The following is an 18,708-nucleotide window of genomic DNA, read 5'->3' on the forward strand; positions in this document are numbered from 1 at the left end:
GGAAATCCAGAAGAAAAGGGAAGGAAGGATGAGAAGAAAAACTGTGGTAAATGTGTACAAAACTCTGCAATCTTTAAATAGCTCATAAGGACAAGGTACGTGTTTTTTCCTTAGTATTTTTATAAGGAAACTGCTCCCCTTATTGTTAAACGTACCAGTTTAACGAGTCTTTTTTACTTAGCACATGTAGCCTAATACGATATAATGCTCCCCACAATAAATAACTGTATGGATAACATTCAGAGATATATTATATGTTCAGGCAATGCATTTTTTATTTCTTTCTTGTTGCATTGCATTATTCATCTTTTCATCACAGTTGCCTGACTTCCTGAAGTGAAATTGTTATGGTCTTCCCTGTTGTTGACCTACTCATCAATAAGTAATGAGGCGTTTCGTTGGGCTTGCACTGGTGGGGATTACACGGCACATGTTTTTTTTATAACTTCTCTTATATGTCAACTAGTGAAATGACACGACAGACGAAGAAGACGAGGACCAACAAACAAACAAACACTAGACTCTTCTCCAGATACATATAAGAAAATGTATCACTGACAATTCATTCAACGCCTAAAACTCTTAGCTGGTCGTCTAGCTATTTGCTGTATTGTGCAACAATACAATGCAACAAAAGGACAAATACCGGCACCATAACAGTCTAACAATGCAATGTGCTGCAATAGATCGATGCACAAACACTGTATTATACAATGCAATATTTATTACAGGTCCATTAAAAAGAAATTCCAATATCCCTTATTTATATAGTTAAGTAATTGGATGAAAACAGCAATAAAACCCATAAACCAAACTAACAAGATACTTCATCTTTTGGTAAATACTACAGACACTGCACCTGCCAAAACACATAAAAAAAACTCAATCATGCTTGAGATCCTATCTACAAATATTAACATAAATCTGCTTGTTGATACTTTTGACATGAATTGCTAAAATAATATAGAGCAGTGGTTCTGACAGAGGGTTTTAGTAACAGAACGCTGCTCATGGCTTAGGCCCGCACCATCTGAGAGGAAGAAGAAGTTAATGCATGTGCACTTGTAGCATCAATCCCAAGGCTCCTACACTTCTACACTAATGCACAAGTGATAGATTTGAGTGAATACCATCCCGACCAAAGGCTGGTACAAAGCAAGTCGAGCAGGGACAGTCCTCCACCCTGACGCACCAACCTCACACGCTGTCTGTGGTCCTCGCACACTTTCAATGAATAGACCTCTCAGCACATCCTTGGGATTTGGCACATCAGACGGCCTGTGAGCTTCGGTATATCAGAGCCAGGAACTCAAATTCCTGAAATGACTCAGAGGTGAGAGCAGAGGTTTTGGCGGAGGCACGACCTCGCTTTTGAAAGTCCTGGATCTGATCGTTCAGTCACTCCAACTCGTCTTCTTCTTCTTACATAAACACAACTCAATACATGAAACCCCTCCCAGCCTCTCTGACAGCTAGTCCCCTGTGGATAATACTGATCCTCTTTTTGCTGTTCTTAAAAACAAGCAAAGATATATCTTTGAGTGAATACCACTTAAGTCTTTTTCAAGCCCATAAATAAAGATCCTAGGTTGGAGAGCAAGTCTTTTATTACATAAGCATCTTTCAATAATAGGCTGTTCAGATCTCGGGACAGGTTTAGCTATTAATGTGAAATGCAGACGCAGCCCTAAACTATTATAAAATAGGTAACAACAACCCAGTGAATAACAACCCAGGTGACTAGCGATTTATGTGACTAACGACTCATTTGACTAGCGACTCCTTTAACTAACGGCGACGAATTGCCTTCTGGAATTCCCAATTTTTGAAGTCCTGCTTGAGGTTAGGTTTAGGCAACAAAATAAATTGTGGCTTTGTTCAAATGTCAATATCTATTTTTCAAAATGTATCCAAGCCCCACATTCCCTAAGTTGACCAGGTGCCCTGAGTGCTTCAGTGTTATTGTTTAAAAGTGTTATCATGCTTGAGTTGAGTGGATATTGCAGGGAAAACAAATTGAATACGCCGTCAGTCTTTATGGTGGTATTGTTTTGAATGCGGTTTTGATATTCAGCTTTTTTTTTGGTCGCTTGAAAAGCTCATGCATTTTTTTGTTGACTGCAATTGATTTAAGGGCAGTCTTGCCAAATGACGTGAGACTAATAAATCAAAGACAGGCATTGTTATGTGTATGCTGGCTTATCAAAGTGTGGTCGCTCAGTGTGATGACAAGTTTGAAAGATTTAACATCCGACTGTTCTATATATATATATATATATATATATATATATATATATATGTTACTTTTGATGTTACATCCTCATCGCTATGCGATAGTTTGTGGTGTGCAGCAGATGTCAAAAGTGTAAACATCAAGTGTTGGTAAGAGGAGCAAAAATAAGCTGGAGTATCAAACTCATACGCCACGGGGTGAAACAGCTATTCACATGATGCTCGAGTCAGGGTTATGTTAAGGCAACTAGACGATGGAAACGGGCACAGTTTGTTGAGAACGTATCATAGTTGTGTAGATGTGTTTACTTGCAGTCAGTGCAGACTGCATGGTGGACAAATGACATGCAAAAAGCAGGAAATGTCATTCATACGCCATTCAGTGAGAGCGAGCTGGCTTCAGAGCAAAAGTAAAGTAAATGCATTCTTGTTCCCCCTTAAAATTCCGACATGTCGTTGGTGAACTCCCTCGTATGATTATTTTGTCTTAAGTTCGTCTCCATTCAGAACACCTACACCACAGTGGTGTCCTTTGATGCTGATGGAGTAGAACGGGCCGTGAGAACGTTATGAGGTGACTTGTGGCTCATGAATCATTTTGAGAGAGTGTGAAGAAACCTCCCACTCTCTACACCCTGTGCAACACCCTTTAACACTAACAGTGTGTGTGTGTGTGTGTGTGTGTGTGTGTGTGTGTGTGCTTGAATGACGTGAGTGAAGTAGAATAGATCAGAAGAGGCTATGTATATCAAGCCTCCCCCCCTTCCTGGATGACCACAAGAGTTAAATTGCCACTTTCAGGGCCTTTGAGCTGGAGTATGATGGGAAAAAACAATTCAGACTAATTCACATTTCTTCCTACATTGCTTTACATCATAATGTCCTCGGATTCCCCCGCTGTTCCATGACCTTTTTCCCTTTGTGTCCACCTTCTAATTACACCCTCTTTTTTTGTTACGCCACTACACCCCGTGACACATAATTGGCTAAACAATAATAGGGTTGTAAGACTTCATGGAACACACTTCATTTAAACTGAAAAACAAGCAGTGATGAATGCAGGCAATCAGCTCAAAAGTTGTGATGTAAAGTAAAATATAAAAGAATCGCACAAGGTTGCCAAAAAACTAAATTCAACTCGCAAATCTGTCTGCCCGATGGCAATGGCTGAGTTGCTGCGAGGTTCAGCAGTGTGTGTATTAAGTAGTCGTGGAGACGCCCATTGTAGTGGGAACTACTACAGAAGCGGTTTTTAGTACTATGCAAAGTGTTTTTGTCTGTCTGAGAGATTTAGTGACCACGACAGTGTCCCAATCGTGCAAGATGCAGTCACAGAATTTGACAGACGTGTAGTCGAGATCAAAACTAAGGCTGAGTTTGAAGATGGACGTAGTCCGAGAAGGAGCACTGGAAGTCAGGGTGTAGGAAGTGAGGAAGGAGCCGCTGGCCCCCCTCACCCTCATACGTCCCTGGTCCGATTTCCTGTCGCAGCTGGTGCAAGATGGTCTCAAGTCATTAGCTTGAAACTCTCTGGATTCTTAATGACTTCCACACCTTCTTATAAATGCTCCTATCACGCTCCATAAAATAAGTCACGCTTGTTGACAAGTGTACTTATGTTTACTCATAAAATGCCTCATGTTTGAAGCAAATGACTCAAAAGAATGTGCTTTCCTCAGGTGGAGATAATGAGTAATGTTAAACCCATGTTTCTTTCATGATTCCACATAAACTTTCACAATTTTACAGCTTCGGGTTTTTATCTCAGCAGCTCAGGCCATGAAACGATCACGCTGGTTCGAAGAGCCCATCTTTCCAGCCCTCACTATGGGTGGGCACCTACATGTTGCGCAGCTTGGCAGTGAGCTGAACGCACAACAAAAGCTGAGGACAGCGCTTGTACTTTGAAGATCTTACTTAAACAATCGCAAACTCAGTTACGCATATTTCATAGTCGTGATTGCAAATCATAGAAAAGACGAGACATCATAAACAAGAGATACTGAAAGCATCAATCAGCACAGTGGCAAGGAAACTGGGTTTGAAAAAGTAAACACTTACTAAGCAACACCGGTGATAAAACTTCACCCCCAAAATGATCATGTGGATATCAATAACTAGTGTTACATTGAATGTGGGATCATTTTGAAATAGGGGGCGTGTTTAATCATTTTGAAATAGGGGGCGTGTTTAACGACCGCAAAACTTCTTTAAAACATCCGTTTACAAACTCACACAACTCCTCATGTATAATCCAAATCTCACTCAAATCGTATGCTCACTACTAAAACCTGACTATTTGAAACACCTCTGCATTCCCTGTCTTTACTCCTCCTAGTGCCGCTGTGTCAAATGTTTGTTTCCTTCAACTTTCTGTTTCAGTAATGGTATTTCCCTTCAAGTGTCCACTGATGGGACTCTACCGTCTACACAAATTGAGCACAATAATGCTCTTCAACCATCCGTCCACATCCCCCTCTCCCCTTATCTTGTTTTCTATCACTGCTTTTCATTTGCACCCTTCTCTAAAAACATTTTTTCCTCTCCCCATTTGTTGTTTTACGGTCTCTTAGATTTGTGTTCACTTCACTTCGCTATTTCTCTATTTATTTTTCTCTGGAATAGTTGAAGGGAGTAAGTTTGCTCTGGACAACACAGCAACATACAGATGTCGGCGCAAAGTGTCGCAATAATATTGGAGAGAAATGTGTTGCATTTGGGATTAAACTCCCGTGTGCGTGATTCTGTTACCGAGTGTGTGTTTTGTTCTGTACGTGTGTCTAAATATTCTGCGTGTGAGCATGCAGGACGCTGCAGACAATATCCTGTTTCATGCATGAGGTTCAGGTCATCCTGCTCTGTCATCAGAAGTAACGGGAACACAGTCCATCCCGACCTCGTGTCGAGGGAGAATATTACCCAGGAAAAAGAGGATGATGGGAATTGTGTCTTTTCCGTGTCACATACTATAACCAGATCATATACTTAGTGTACTTTCTGTGTGACTGGCGCACCACAGAGCTCCATTAATACACTCTCAGAAGAAAAGGATCAGTTACCTCTCAGGAATGAGGGCTTACTGTAACGCCAGTTTTTCCCCACTGACAGATTAAACAAATGAATGTGGCATTTAATAAGTCAAGAAGGCTGACCCTGCATGCCTAAACAAAAATCCTTTCTGGAAGTGGCTGCCTACAAATAACTCGCTGCTTTTAGTAATCCTTCCAGGGTCACATGGAGGCCGAACTGCATAGTCTGTCAGAGGATTATTACGTGAACCTGACCTGCTGATTAATGTCTGGACTGTATATTTTCTTTAATAATTCATTAACAGCTCAGATAAGGAATGCCCCTCTCTGGGAATGGTGCAGTCATACATTATGGTATAGTCCTACAGTTCTTCCAAGGAACTGGCTCCCAGAGATGGCTGCAGCCACAGTAACTGATCCATGTCTGAGTGCAAGTCTGAGTGCAGCAATGGTGAGGTCTGTCACAGAGAATACACTTATCTAATACCAAATAAAATACTAAATGTATTCCTTGGAGGGTATTTCAGTTTTATTTCTATTTAGAAACTGTTCCTGTGGTTCTTGTCGTTCACATGTTCCGTGCTTGATGTACGGATGCATGCTGGCACAAGAAAGCTTGTGGAAACTTTCCAAAGTAATTCAATACAAAACCATTCCATTTATTCTCCCGGGGGAAATTCACAGAGCTCTCCCTCGCTCAAACATTTACAAACACTGAGTTGATGCAACCTCATTTCTCTCTGTCTCTCTCTCAAGCTTACATCCCATGTCAGCCATGTTGACTGATTGGGGCCTTGCCGGAAAAGTGTGTTAGTATCAATTGTTCCCAGGGTGAACAACATCTGCAAAAGAGCTCCTTCACCTTCATACGGTGTGAGTTCAGCAAATGGATTCTGATACAGATATGCAAGATAATCGAGCTTTTCGGGCATTCTGCAGCAGCAGCAGATGGAAAAAGGCCATCTTGACCCTCAGGAGATGTTGGATCAGATGATGAAGCGTGACTAATCAGGTGTGGATACCAAAGAAGAGAGGAATAATGTATGAGCTCAGGGGCTACATCAGGATGCTCTCGGTGACAGGGGAGTCACATCTCTGCTACAGTAGGTAGTGGATCAGCATCACTTTCTTGTCTTTCTGTCATCTCTTCAACTCTGCAGAATAACTAAGCATGACAAATCAGCAGTCCATGAAATTGGAGAAATATATACAAACAAATTCCACAGTGTTGTCTCATTTGTTTTGAGAGACTCCTCTACTAAACCAACTATCGGACACAGCGTTTCATTTCATACGGATGTGGGAGGCGCAACAGTATTCAGCCATTTGTGGGCCTATTAATAGTGCGCAGCAAACACATGCTCATGTCTGCAGGCTCAAGGCGAGCTTCATCGCCTCACGTTAAGGCCAAGGATGTGAACATGAGATAAATCATCTGATAATAGCAAACACACATTAGTAGTTATGCCTACAAGCATGATAAAAAAAAACCCTGCATGATCAAAAGAAAAAAGGCAGCCAACAGAACTGGCTCAGGCTCAGAGACCATGAGATCCAGACCTTTACTCAACAGGACTACAAATTAAGCTTGGCGATCACGCTACGGGTGAGATCACCTGTCATCCAATCACAAGTCCCCTTATGCGCATCAGTTGTTCCTGCAACAACAACAAAAAAGGGTTGGTAATGTCTGTTGTTGTTCAGTGCAAATATGGATTAACCTGCAGAAAAGAAAAGGCTACACGATCGATTGGGAATTCTGAATTGGCCGTGGAGGTGGGAATAACCTGACACAGCATGCTTTTCATAGAACTGCACAAGAAGGCCACACTAGCTACAGGTGAAAGCCATACAGGTCCATTCTTTGTGACATCCACTGCGGAAATTAGAACGCAAGTGAAGCCTCGTATGTGTACCATACGGTGAAACACGGGCCGCAACAGCACCGACCGCTGACGTTCGAAAGAGGATGCACAAAGCTGAGATGACAAAAATGTTTTAGGAGCAAAGACTGTGCGTGATATTCTGGATGAGCTGTCCCCGATCTGTCCGTCGACGTGGCCACCGAGTCCAAAGACAAGGGAAATAGAACAAAATGTTTCCATTGTGCGTGAGATATTTGTGCGTCTGACTGTGTGCAGCGCAAGTTGACTTCTATAAAGACAAAGATGAAACTGCAAATGATGAACTGTCTGGAAAAGCATGACCTGGAAATAAGGCACAATACAGCTTATGCTGCAGGTAATGTCAGTGTCAACTTTGGAAATCACCACACAAGTGATTGAGAAGTGTGTGTGTGTGTGTGTGTGTGTGTGTGTGTGTGTGTGTGTGTGTGTGTGTGTGTGTGTCCCAACGGTTACCGTAACGTCACAGCAAAGCACAGCTGTCACCGGTGACAAAGACGTCTCTCGGACAGGGTGCCTCCAAATCTACCAGAGAGAAGTGAGTGGCAGCTTTAAATAAATAAATAAATAGGGAAAATCAACTTGATCAGGAGTTTCTCATAGTGCGTCAGACTCAAATGTGTTGTTGTTTTCTCTCTCATCATCATTGCCCTTAATGCCTCCCGGCATGTTTTCTCAACACATGTCCTCCCCATCTCCACCTTCTTCTCATTAGGACGAGTCTCTGTGCATTCTTGCTGGTATTTGTCATACAGTTGTGCAGAATTCTCCTTAACTTTCAGGAACGATGAGTACAGACCTGCAGCGCTAACGGCGATACGATGGAACGTCTGTATTCCATTTCAAGTCTAACACGCCAATCGAAGAGACGGATATTGGATAGATTGACGGATAGATGTGAAGACATCTTCAACAAACTCCTTCAACCCTTCATGTGAAAGAACATTACCCTCACTGGACATAACTAACGCAGAGGACTGACCTGTGAAATCTCGTGAGTCATTACGGTAACACACAGGACTGAACCGAAATGACTCAACACCCCTTCATAACATGAGGGTGAGGAAACGGTGACAATGTGTGTGTGTGTGAGTAAGAGAGGAAGCCAGACATTTGTTTTCTGGCGTAAAATGTATTTATTCACTCATTTGGAATTCAGCCTCGGCAACAATGCAGCTGTAACATTCATGCCAATAAGGCTTGTTTGGATTTAAAGAGAGAGAGAGAGAGACACAGAGAGAGAGAGAGAGAGAGAGAGAGAGAGAGAGACAGAGAGAGAGAGAGAGAGAGAGAGAGAGAGCACTGGATGTATCTCACATTGTCCACTTTCCTGTTCAATTTGCCACGGTTGTCTTTCAAACTCAGTTCGATTATTGCTTTGAGTTGAAACCAGCTGCACAGTAGTGTAGCGTGAACTCATTAAATTGCTGAGTCGGGGAGAAAATGACGGCGGTGGGTGTTATTAAAGGAGACAGGTCCTGTAGAGGCTTCATGTTTGTCTCCACAGACCGCTTACTGATGTACAGTAGATGCACTCGGGTGGTAAACATTACGTTTGAGTTGCGTAGAGCTGGATGCAGTAACTCCTTTATAACACAGCATCTGGTGAGAATGTGTCTCATATTCCGTGATTGATACTCTGCGCCGGACATCATCGCGTGTTTACATTCCTACATTCTACTTCTTTCCCAACGACAGCAAGCCTCCATCTGTTGGGGAGCAATGTGTCGTCTGCATCGTCTCTCAGCCGAGTCACAGTTGTGGCAAAACAACGGACCGAATGAGCCGAGTTTGTGACTGACGTTCTTGCTCTCCGTACCCCAATAATATGTATAGCCTGAAGAGCACAGAGGTCTATAACATTAACAACAGCTGCACTTTATTTAAGCTTACCAGGGACAGGTCTAACTGCCACAGTTTAATGAGCCACAATGGAATGAAACCATCGTTAATGTTATTTTCACACCTGTGCTCTTTCTACTCCGAGTGCAGTATGGAAGCGTTTACATTTGTTATGTTTCTTCACTCATTCATTCAGGCTTTTGCTTTCATTTGTGACCTAGTGAAGTCATCGTAGAAGATGCTAATAATGCTCCATGTACTTCCTGTGGTACAGAGGAGCATCAACGAGGAAGACGGTCTGGCGGTCTGGGGGTCTGGGGGTCTGGGGGTCTGGCGGTCTGGCGGTCTGGGGGTCTGGGGGTCTGGGGGTCTGGGGGTCTGGCGGTCTGGGGGTCTGGGGGTCTGGGGTCTGGGGGTCTGGGGGTCTGGCGGTCTGGGGGTCTGGCGGTCTGGCGGTATTTGCAGGGCTTGACCTTAATTGCCCTTCCAGCAGCACTGATCTGAGTTGTTCTAGTTGCAGCGGAGTGGAAGGCAGCCAGATGGAGATTGCACAAGACCAGAGCCCAGACACCATCACCTCTCAAGCGTAAAAACGTAACACACACACACACACACACACACACACACACACACACACACACACACACACACACACTGGTTTGCCTGAAGATACAAAGTGTTGAGGAACACTTCTACTCTCACTCCACCTTATTTGACTCCAAACGCTAATAACAAACATGTGGATCTTAAAAAGAGGAAAAAACTTTTACAATTGTGGATGTTCTCCAACCAGGAGTAGTAGTGTGTGGATTTGAATTCCTATTAGTTTCAAATTGTTAAAAATATATAAATTAATTCATAAATAAATGGGGGTGATTGCTTTAGTATGGATGTGTCTGTGTTCAGTTAATTTGTCTTTAGAAGCAGGGATATGGAGTTCCTATAGATGACCTCTGTATAAATGTATGTCCCAATATAAAGTCCTATTAATCACCTTTTCAGTTCACAATGATGAATAATGACTGCATTGCAGAAACGATACGTCTTTTTCTAATCTTTGAAATTAGTTCAGAACCTTCAGACATCTTTTTATTCTGTCGTCTTCTCTGCTGTTCATCCTAGATGAGCGTCCCTCACTACAACTCCTGCTGGGTACTTCCTGCATCTCTCTGGACGATATATTAATTTATTATTTATTAATGTAAGAGATTAAGAGTTAAATCATTGATGTACAACAACTTGAATCCCTTCTCATTTCTTCAGGTCCGATCCTTTAAAGTTCTCCCTCACGCTTCTCTCTTTCATATTTCAGCTATTCATTCCTCCATCTCCCCCTTCCTCCCTTCACATCCCCTCCCTCACATTGACCCCCAATCACCCTTCATGTCCCTGTTGAATATTCTTGATTCTGGAGGGTCCCCGCTATCCCCCCTATCCCCCCTATCCTCCCCGCTGCAGCTTTGAGCGGCTTCTCTCTTCCTTGATTCAACGATGTCACGTCACTGGATGCAGCGAGAACAACGGATCTGCAGCTGTGCGCCAGAGGAAATAACGAGACCTGCAGGCGTTTAACTCAGACACGATGAAAATAGTATCACTTTCTTCCCTTTAATCTCAAAACACAGCTTAATATTAAATAGATATTCTCTTAGCGTACCACTGCCACCACTCTCGGACTGTTATGAAGCGTTACAACAGGAAAACATAATTGGTGGCAGACCCACGTTTTGAAATTCAACAGTCCCTTTTCACGGCATCTATTTTGACATGACGTAACGCGGTGAACACAGCTGCTTATTCATAAAGTTAAGTATCGTCCCATTTTATTCAGTGTATCACAGCCGTTCCAGTGAGCCAGCATGCATAATACCAGGGCCCTGGCCAACCCAAATGAAACAGAGCCATAACTAATGGTATCAATCACACCTGGGCTTACCCTGCCATGGCATGTGTGTGCTATAAAACAGGGCATCATTCTGTCGTAAATATCGAACAAAATCTGTATTTACATAAAATAGAAAAGGTGTATTTGCACCCCTACATTACCTGAACAATTAAATAATGATGACGGAAGCAAGGTAAAAGCCAACCATCTGAAGGTCAGATGAGGGGAGATAAAGAAGCCGTGAAAGATGAAGTCGAGAGGACACAGATCTAGAGCATTAGGAGGCGTGACGCCTGTATTTAATATCTGTTAGGAGGATGTTCTATGACCAGAAACACGTGGAGAGAAAGTCTAGCATGAATACCACATAGTGATGTGTCATTATTCAACCCCATGTCTGTATTTTAAAAAAGAGATGGACGAGTACCGGTTCATAAACGTGAACTTTACTGCCCTTGTTAACCAAGCTTAGTTTTGGTAAAACATGAATTCCTTTTAGCAAATTAAAGTACATGTTTTCTATTTTCTCATAATTTAAACCGTGTTGTTTGTGGTCCAGGTTTTAAAAAGTTACAAGCATTTAGTTTAAGTGACCCTCATGGTGAAAATAGTTCCAACATCCTTGATCACAGAAGCGTGTCCTTTGCTGTGGCCAACATCAGAGACGGCCTCGCCTTTTGACAAACTCATGAAAACAAGTAATCCAGGAAAACAGAGGCATGTTGAAGGGAAGACGACCACATCCTCCTCAGTGAATCACAACGTGTTGCAGAGGAAAATACAAGTGCAACAGGAGAGAGAGAGAGAGAGAGAGAGAGAGAGAGAGAGAGAGAGAGAGGAAACCCACATGAGTGAGGCTGAGCACAGGAACATGACTCATGGACTCACACATATTGGATAATAGCTCCACATGTGACATGGTCATACAACTGCACGACCATGAACCACCTCGCATGCCTGTTCATGATTTCTGCTGCTGCTGATCTCCAACACATTACAGCATCAGTCAAAGGAAGGAAGACAACCACTGGCCAGCATCGTAATGCATAGTCACACACAAATACTCACAATTATAAACTCACTTACTTTGTATTAAATAGCCATTTAAAAGCAGAACATATTCATTTTTTTTTTCATTTTATTTTGTGGTGTTAATCCAGAATGTTGGTTCATTTAGCACAACTATGCACTTTAGTTTTCCATCTTTGCAGAACGATTTCAAGAGCAGAAGTCATTGTTTGTTATGTCAGGAGGCATGAGACAGTAGACAAATGAACATTTGGAGGATTTTACTGTCATGTGTAGTAATTGCAGAATGGCGCCCCCTGCTGAAGATGTTTCCTTCCATTGCAGAATATTATGGTGACTATAAAGAAATGTGTATTTATTATGTTATTTACTTGATAAATGAAATAGCTGCCATTTAAAAGTGCTAGGTGGTCAGAAACTCTTCTCAAATGATGCATTCAAACGTATATTACACACATGATATTGGGTTAGTGGGCATTGCAGTCCAGCTCTAATGTTAATGATAAAGATGAGCTGTTTTATAGTAAAATAATATTCACTTTATAGTCTTCCACGTGCATGTCAGAGGTCAGAGGTCAGTGATAAATGGGCGAAGGATCAGGATTGTCTGGTGGATGTATCTTCTCAAACCACTGCGCCACCTGCTCCCAAAACGTACCAGTGATGTCCAGTACGCTAATCATCACACTGGTCTCGTGCTGCAAAAAAAAAACCTAAATTCATCTGCAACCGCAAGGCAGATTTGCTCTCCATGCAAAGCATGTCTGACACAGCTGATCAATGTTATTGGATATCGCATTACACCGCCAAGAAGTTGGATCGATTCTCTCTGATCTACAAAAAACAAGATCCATCATCCTGGTGTGAATCACCAGGGGAACCAAATATCCATAGCTTCTGTCATCGTTTTGATCGATAACAATTTGCCATCCTTGCGTTCCAACTAAGAGAACCTGTCTGTCATTATACCGGAACGTCTCCTGAGTTAACGCAGAGACGTGACTCTTCGGAGAAGAGGTTCGGAGCTGGGTGACAGTGCGCGCTGTCCTTTCAGCACCAAGGTTTTACGCACGGTCACACGAGTTACTTTGCGGTTAAAAAGTACTCATCATTGTTTGGAAGTTTAGTTTTGATGAGGCAACATGTTACACTTTTTGACTTGTGGTGCTGCATAAACTTTACTTTCTTAGTTCTGAAACATGCGGATTCCCCTCAACGTGTTTTAGTACTAGTAGAATATTTGAGCCTCACTGGTCAGTTAGATTTGAAGGGGGGGGGGGGGGGGGGGGTCATGGGAAACAATTGCACGCCCTGCTTGGAGAAAGCTGTACAAACTAATCTGAGGAGAAACCTTCTGTGGGCTAAAGCTCCACTATGCCGTGTAGTCGTTTGTTCTGACCAGAAACTACAGTGCAATAACTTTTAAAATCGTGCGTAATTCATTTTCATAGAATCACCCTCAAACGGGGCGTAATTGTGTTTCAATCTCCATGATGGATGTAAAGTGCGCAATGGCTCCAAATGAAGTTATGAGAATCACATTAATATGAGAGCGTTTCCACCGAGATGGTGGTATTTACGACGTGAGCTGGGCTAATTGGAAATTTCATTGGAAGTATTAGTCGGAAAAACGCTTCCTGTAACTGCATATCGCACAAATAAATAGAGTAACCGAAAGGAGGGGGGCGCAGAGAACTTCACACGGCGTTCAAGTGATGGTCAGTCGACTCAAGTGGACGTTCTGCTTCAGGAGTACCAATAATGCGTATTATCATTATTATTATTATCACAGACACGGCGGAGTAACCCACAAGGGACAGGTCACCGCGTCTGCGAGACGGAGATAAAAAAGTGAGCTGATCCGTTACTTCAGCGAGGACGCACACCGGACTTGGAGCACCGGATCACTTGGCTGCTTGTCCACTCTCTCCCTGAAGTCGGCCTGGAGGGATGACCACAGATGCTCGGCGAACACTCATATGACTTCAGACGCTTTGATTTCCCCCACAGAAGAACAGACTTAAAGGGCACATCTTTTTTTGGAGCGGCAAAAGCGAGGAGCTAAAGTTGCGCACAGTTCTTTATTTCCATGTTTGGACGCACGGAACGTAATCACGCAGTTTGAAAAGACTGTATCGACCCAAAGGTAAATATATTTGTATTATCCCATCACTTAGGCCTATCTCTTTGATCAGATATAAGCAATATTTTCTTATATAACGTAGTGCTGCTGTTGCTCGTGTGGTCTTTTGTATTTGTAATTTGCTCTTAACTGTCTTTTGTAAAATAAAAATCTCGAATTCCTAAATAAATAAAACACTTAAGTCACAAGACTTATGAACTTGTAGCCTACTTCTATAGGTTTATGACCAAAATAGCATTCAGGTTATCACTTCTTAAACGATTTTAAATAATGTAGAGCAAAATTTGTCTGAACTACAATACTTTGATATGAAGAATAAGCAATGATGTGTGACGCAAACGTATGATAGAAGATAGTTTAGAGACAAAGTAAGAGCATGTATTTAAATGGGACTCCTTGTGACGTATTTACTATTTACTTGACACATTATTCCAACTGTGATTTTCTGTGAATGAATTATGCATCAGTCATCGGTTAAAATACTCCTTCTCTGTGAATCTGACATCATCTTGACATGCATGCATCGATCCTTCTTGCAGGTCTACAGTTCAACTGTGTGGAGAAGTAGTTCACTTTGTTCCTCTCGCTCGCTCTCCACGGGAGCTATGAGCGGACTACGTAAGCGCGTCATAATGGGACTGGTGCTACTGCTGTGCACGCTGACCGCTCACTGCGGCGAGAGCGCGCCCTCGGCGGCCCCATCGTCTGACGCTGCAGCCGGCACGGAGGCGCGGCAGGACTTGAGGCGGATGATAGAGATCGTGAGGCACGTGGAGCAGAGCCGGGGTCGCCACAGCGCGAACAGGGAAGCCCCGTCACCGTCACAGACGAGGAGCTCTGCGGTGGAATTAAAGGACTTAAACAGACTGAAAACAGACAGAGGCGATCAGGTTGTCGGTGAGTGACTTGTGCTTCTGGGCGGGACTCTAGTGTTGGATCTCAAGAGGATGCTGTAGCCTCTAATGAAGGATGTAGCCTACTGGAATAATCATTATAGAGCGATGGAGCTATCACGGGATACAGTCAAATGGGTGCTGCACCACATGTTTCTAACTTACCTTAAGTGCTATCTAGCAATGCAGATATTTGGTTGGAGGCAGAAATCTCAAAATCTGGAGAAAAAAAATCAAACAAAAACCATCTGCATGGCTAGATACCACCGGAGGTAAGTGAGGAAATATGCTTCAAAATGAGTTCCTGTTGTTTCTGTTGGCCTCTCGCTGGATATCAAAGTTGACCCAGGCTTTAATTGACAGTTCTAGTGCTGGGATTGAGTCCAGTAAATTCATTTTAGGCAAATGTCTGTGCTATGTAAAGGCAGCTATAGGTTAAACCTGACACCTCTCTCCCATCTTCTCTCTTTCCACAGTCATATTCCCCAGAGATCTCAGAAAGAAGGAGAAATTCCTGAAACATTTAACAGGTGAGGGAGGAAACACATACATGATAGCCTTACACACTGTATTAGCTGTAAACATGTTGGTGCAGGTGACCGTGCAGTGCCGGACATGCTCTCACAGCCTGCTGTCTTCCCTTTCAGGTCCGCTTTACTTCAGTCCCAAGTGCAGGAAGCATGTGTACAGACTCTACCACCACACCAGGGACTGCACAACACCTGATTGTAAGCTCTCTCTCTCACACACACACACACACACACACACACACACACACACACAGAGGAATGTCTCTCTTTGTCAGTTCAATGTCATCACACCGTGTGAAAAGCATCCACTCATACGCAGGTCTCTCCTTTTAATCTTCTCTTTCTCAGACTTCAAAAGATGTGCTCGGCTCCTCACAAGACTAGCCGGCAGCCCGCAGTGCACAGAGGGGTAGCGCACAAGGTAGCGTAACACACTCTCCTCTACATCAAACACGCGTTCTGCTGTTTAGGGTTAAAGAGAAGACGCTACAGAGGACATATGGTCGAAGGGACGGCGTGTTGGGATATATCCAGGAAGGATGACTTTCAAAAGACATATGTGACAAGTTGGAAGTATTGAGGTCATCTAGCTGAGTAAAAATAGCAATACAACAATGTAAAAATGCTGCTACAAGTAAAAGTAAAAGTATCATTATCTAAATGTACTCAAAGAATCCAAAGTGAAAGTACTCGATGCAGAACAATTCCCACTGTAGGTGTTAATCATTAAACTTTAAAAATATGTCTCCAAAAATTGGGCTTTTACATCATTTTGGGGGCACTTATTGTACTTCATTTGAATATTTCCATTGAATGCATGTATTTATACCTCTTCTCCACTAGAGTTCTGGGGAAAATACTAAATGAAGGTTCAAAAGGGGCCGTTCTACACTACTTGTAATGTAGTATTATGTAGTATTTGTACACTGTGGTGTCCTGGCTCTGCAGTTCAGCTGCATGTCCATGGTGATAGGCGTGCTGCGTCGATACACACACGCCTCAGCAGCAGCACAGCGATAGTTTCGTGATTTATTGTGATTTTTTTGATTTTTTTTGGCAAGCAAATATTTTGTCAAGGGCTGCCCGGTTGGAGACGGTGCTGAATTTCACTTCCTCCTCATTGCAGGTTGAACGCAAACAAGTCCTCCACAAGAAAGACAACTTGGGATAAAAGTGCCTTGGACAGTGAAAGGGAAGCCTAAAAAAAAAACTCTGAGCAGCCCTCACTGACACTAGGCCATCAGTGAGGTCTGCTCTGCCACCGCGTGGATTAATGCCTCCCACCGCTCCGGCTGCGCCTCGATGGACGTCTGTCACCACGAGGGAGGCAACCAGCCAACGAAACCAGAGCGAGATAGAGACGGCGGAGCTGAGGAGGAGTGGAGAGAGAAAGAAGCGAGTGGCTGAGAGAAGCAGACACCAGGCCTATTTTCCTGCTGGCATCCAAAAAGATGTTGCAAAAACAAACAAACAAAAAAAAAAAAAGGGATTCCATATTTTTTTATTTTGTTAATTTCTTTCAGAAGAGAGCAAAATCCAAATGTAAGATATATTTGATACGACTTGCTTTGTGCGATTGGTTCGGTCCGTATGAGTGCTGTGGGTTGAGCCCATCCCTTCTGCTGCTGCATTAGGCATTAATGCAGACAATAAGCTCCCACAAACCCCCGGGCATCACGGCATAGCTTCAGCCACTTGTGCTCACACTGAGAAAGAACTGCGATTAAATTATTAATTGACATTTCTCTGTGTCTTTGCAAGAAAAAAGGAAGAGGCGGTTGTAATCGCAGCCCTCCTGTGGATCGAAAATCTATATTTATATATTTGAGTTGTCGTAAAGGTTTCCCTGTACAGACTATAGGCCATATGAAACAAGAGACACATGTACATACTGTAAAGCATAGGAGGAATCCATCCACCATAAATTAAAGTGACTGCATTTATGAAATGGCTGTTAAATACACGTATAAATTATAAGATTGGTACAAATGTGGGTCGTCCTTGTCGTCTGGTGCAGTGTTTTCTTTCCTTCTTGAAATGTGGAATGTTCCCTGATGGACCACATGACTGGACCGAGTCCTGCGACTACGGTGAACTTCACGCTGCAGATCAGCAACGATAAAAACATTCACACTGGGCGAAAAAAAGGCCCTTTTAAACGGGCCGGTTCAACAAATTGCAAAACAACTTATCTCTCTTGACTGGTGAAAGTGAGTTTTTAAGTGTTATTTGAAATGTTGAGACAAATACAATGTTACCCTGTTCTCTACTATCGTGCTGTTTTTGTGTTTTAACAAAAGAGAAAGCACATTTCAAGAACAATTACTCTATACACTCCACAGACTCCACACTGAACGTTTCACTGGCACTACTTCACACTCCAGAAGTATGAACATTGCTCACCGTGTAGCCCGATTATCCAGGGTAATGGTGAGCTTTAGAGGAGCCAGCAGGTGGATGTTCTATCAGACAGACCCAGGCTACTTTCAGGCATCGATCGGCTCATCCAACTCCCCGCAAGAAAGCATATTTAACTGAACATGGAAACTATTATTTGCTTGAACCACAGTGGATTTGTACAGGATGTTTGGTCTGAAATATTAACCCCTAGCAGTGCTTGTGTGATCAGGCATCAGGGAACAAAGTTTGCCAAAAACTGCTTCATTTCAGTACTGAATAAAGCAGATTGAACCATATTGTGTCCAAAATCCTAAGAGGCACTTTTCGACTCACCCGGACCAGAAGACGGATACATCTGCTGTTTTTGAAATCTTACTCAATTAATCTTCGATTCGCATGCGAGCTCCTTCACAGTTGCCGCCCCTCCTTGACAACTATACCGCCCCAAAACTAAATTCTTTTACAATTGGAAACGCTCCAGTTGGTTCAACGAACCTTTAGAGTCCACCCAAGTTTAATGATATGCAGCCCTTTCTCAATGTTCACTCACTAGGGTGAAACCACAACTCCACCGCATGCAGATGAATCGCACCGCATGCTAATTCTGTATTGGCGCTGATGAGTCCGCCCTCATGGGATCACCACCACCGGACAAGTAGCCAGCGGTGATCGGTCAAGTCAAGGGAAAAGAGTGGGAGCAGATTGAGTTTATCTGTTTTTAAATATTCATGAGATACACTTGATATCTAATAATAGTAATAATATAGTCTTAGTTCAGATTAAAAGGAGCTGTAATACCAGATTTAGGCCGGCGCTACCTT

General features: G+C 42.9%; 1 protein-coding gene across 1 annotated transcript; it reads left to right on the forward strand.

Annotated features, from left to right (window-relative positions):
* Positions 1-13,649: 13,649 nt before the first annotated feature.
* alkal2a (ALK and LTK ligand 2a) lies at positions 13,650-17,574 on the forward strand. Its single transcript, XM_068724632.1, has 6 exons — positions 13,650-14,067; positions 14,604-14,961; positions 15,434-15,487; positions 15,605-15,685; positions 15,836-15,908; positions 16,614-17,574. Exons 2-5 carry the CDS (start codon positions 14,670-14,672, stop codon positions 15,898-15,900), a joined length of 492 nt encoding a protein of 163 aa, XP_068580733.1. The 5' UTR covers positions 13,650-14,067; positions 14,604-14,669; the 3' UTR covers positions 15,901-15,908; positions 16,614-17,574.
* The last annotated feature ends 1,134 nt before the right edge of the window (positions 17,575-18,708 follow it).

Source organism: Cebidichthys violaceus, unplaced genomic scaffold (assembly GCF_023349555.1).
Source record: "Cebidichthys violaceus isolate CVI_PGR_0920_01 unplaced genomic scaffold, fCebVio1.0.p SCAF_31, whole genome shotgun sequence".
In the NCBI taxonomy this organism is placed as follows: Eukaryota; Metazoa; Chordata; class Actinopteri; order Perciformes; family Stichaeidae; genus Cebidichthys; species Cebidichthys violaceus.

What these genes read in the sequence shown, in the direction of transcription:
- alkal2a (XM_068724632.1), top strand. Translation starts at nt 14,670, where the DNA reads ATGAGCGGACTACGTAAGCGCGTCATAATGGGACTGGTGCTACTGCTG. An exon ending in CAGAGGCGATCAGGTTGTCG is followed by an intron (nt 14,962 to 15,433) that starts GTGAGTGACTTG and finishes CTCTTTCCACAG; the next exon opens with TCATATTCCCCAGAGATCTC. An exon ending in GGACTGCACAACACCTGATT is followed by an intron (nt 15,686 to 15,835) that starts GTAAGCTCTCTC and finishes TCTCTTTCTCAG; the next exon opens with ACTTCAAAAGATGTGCTCGG.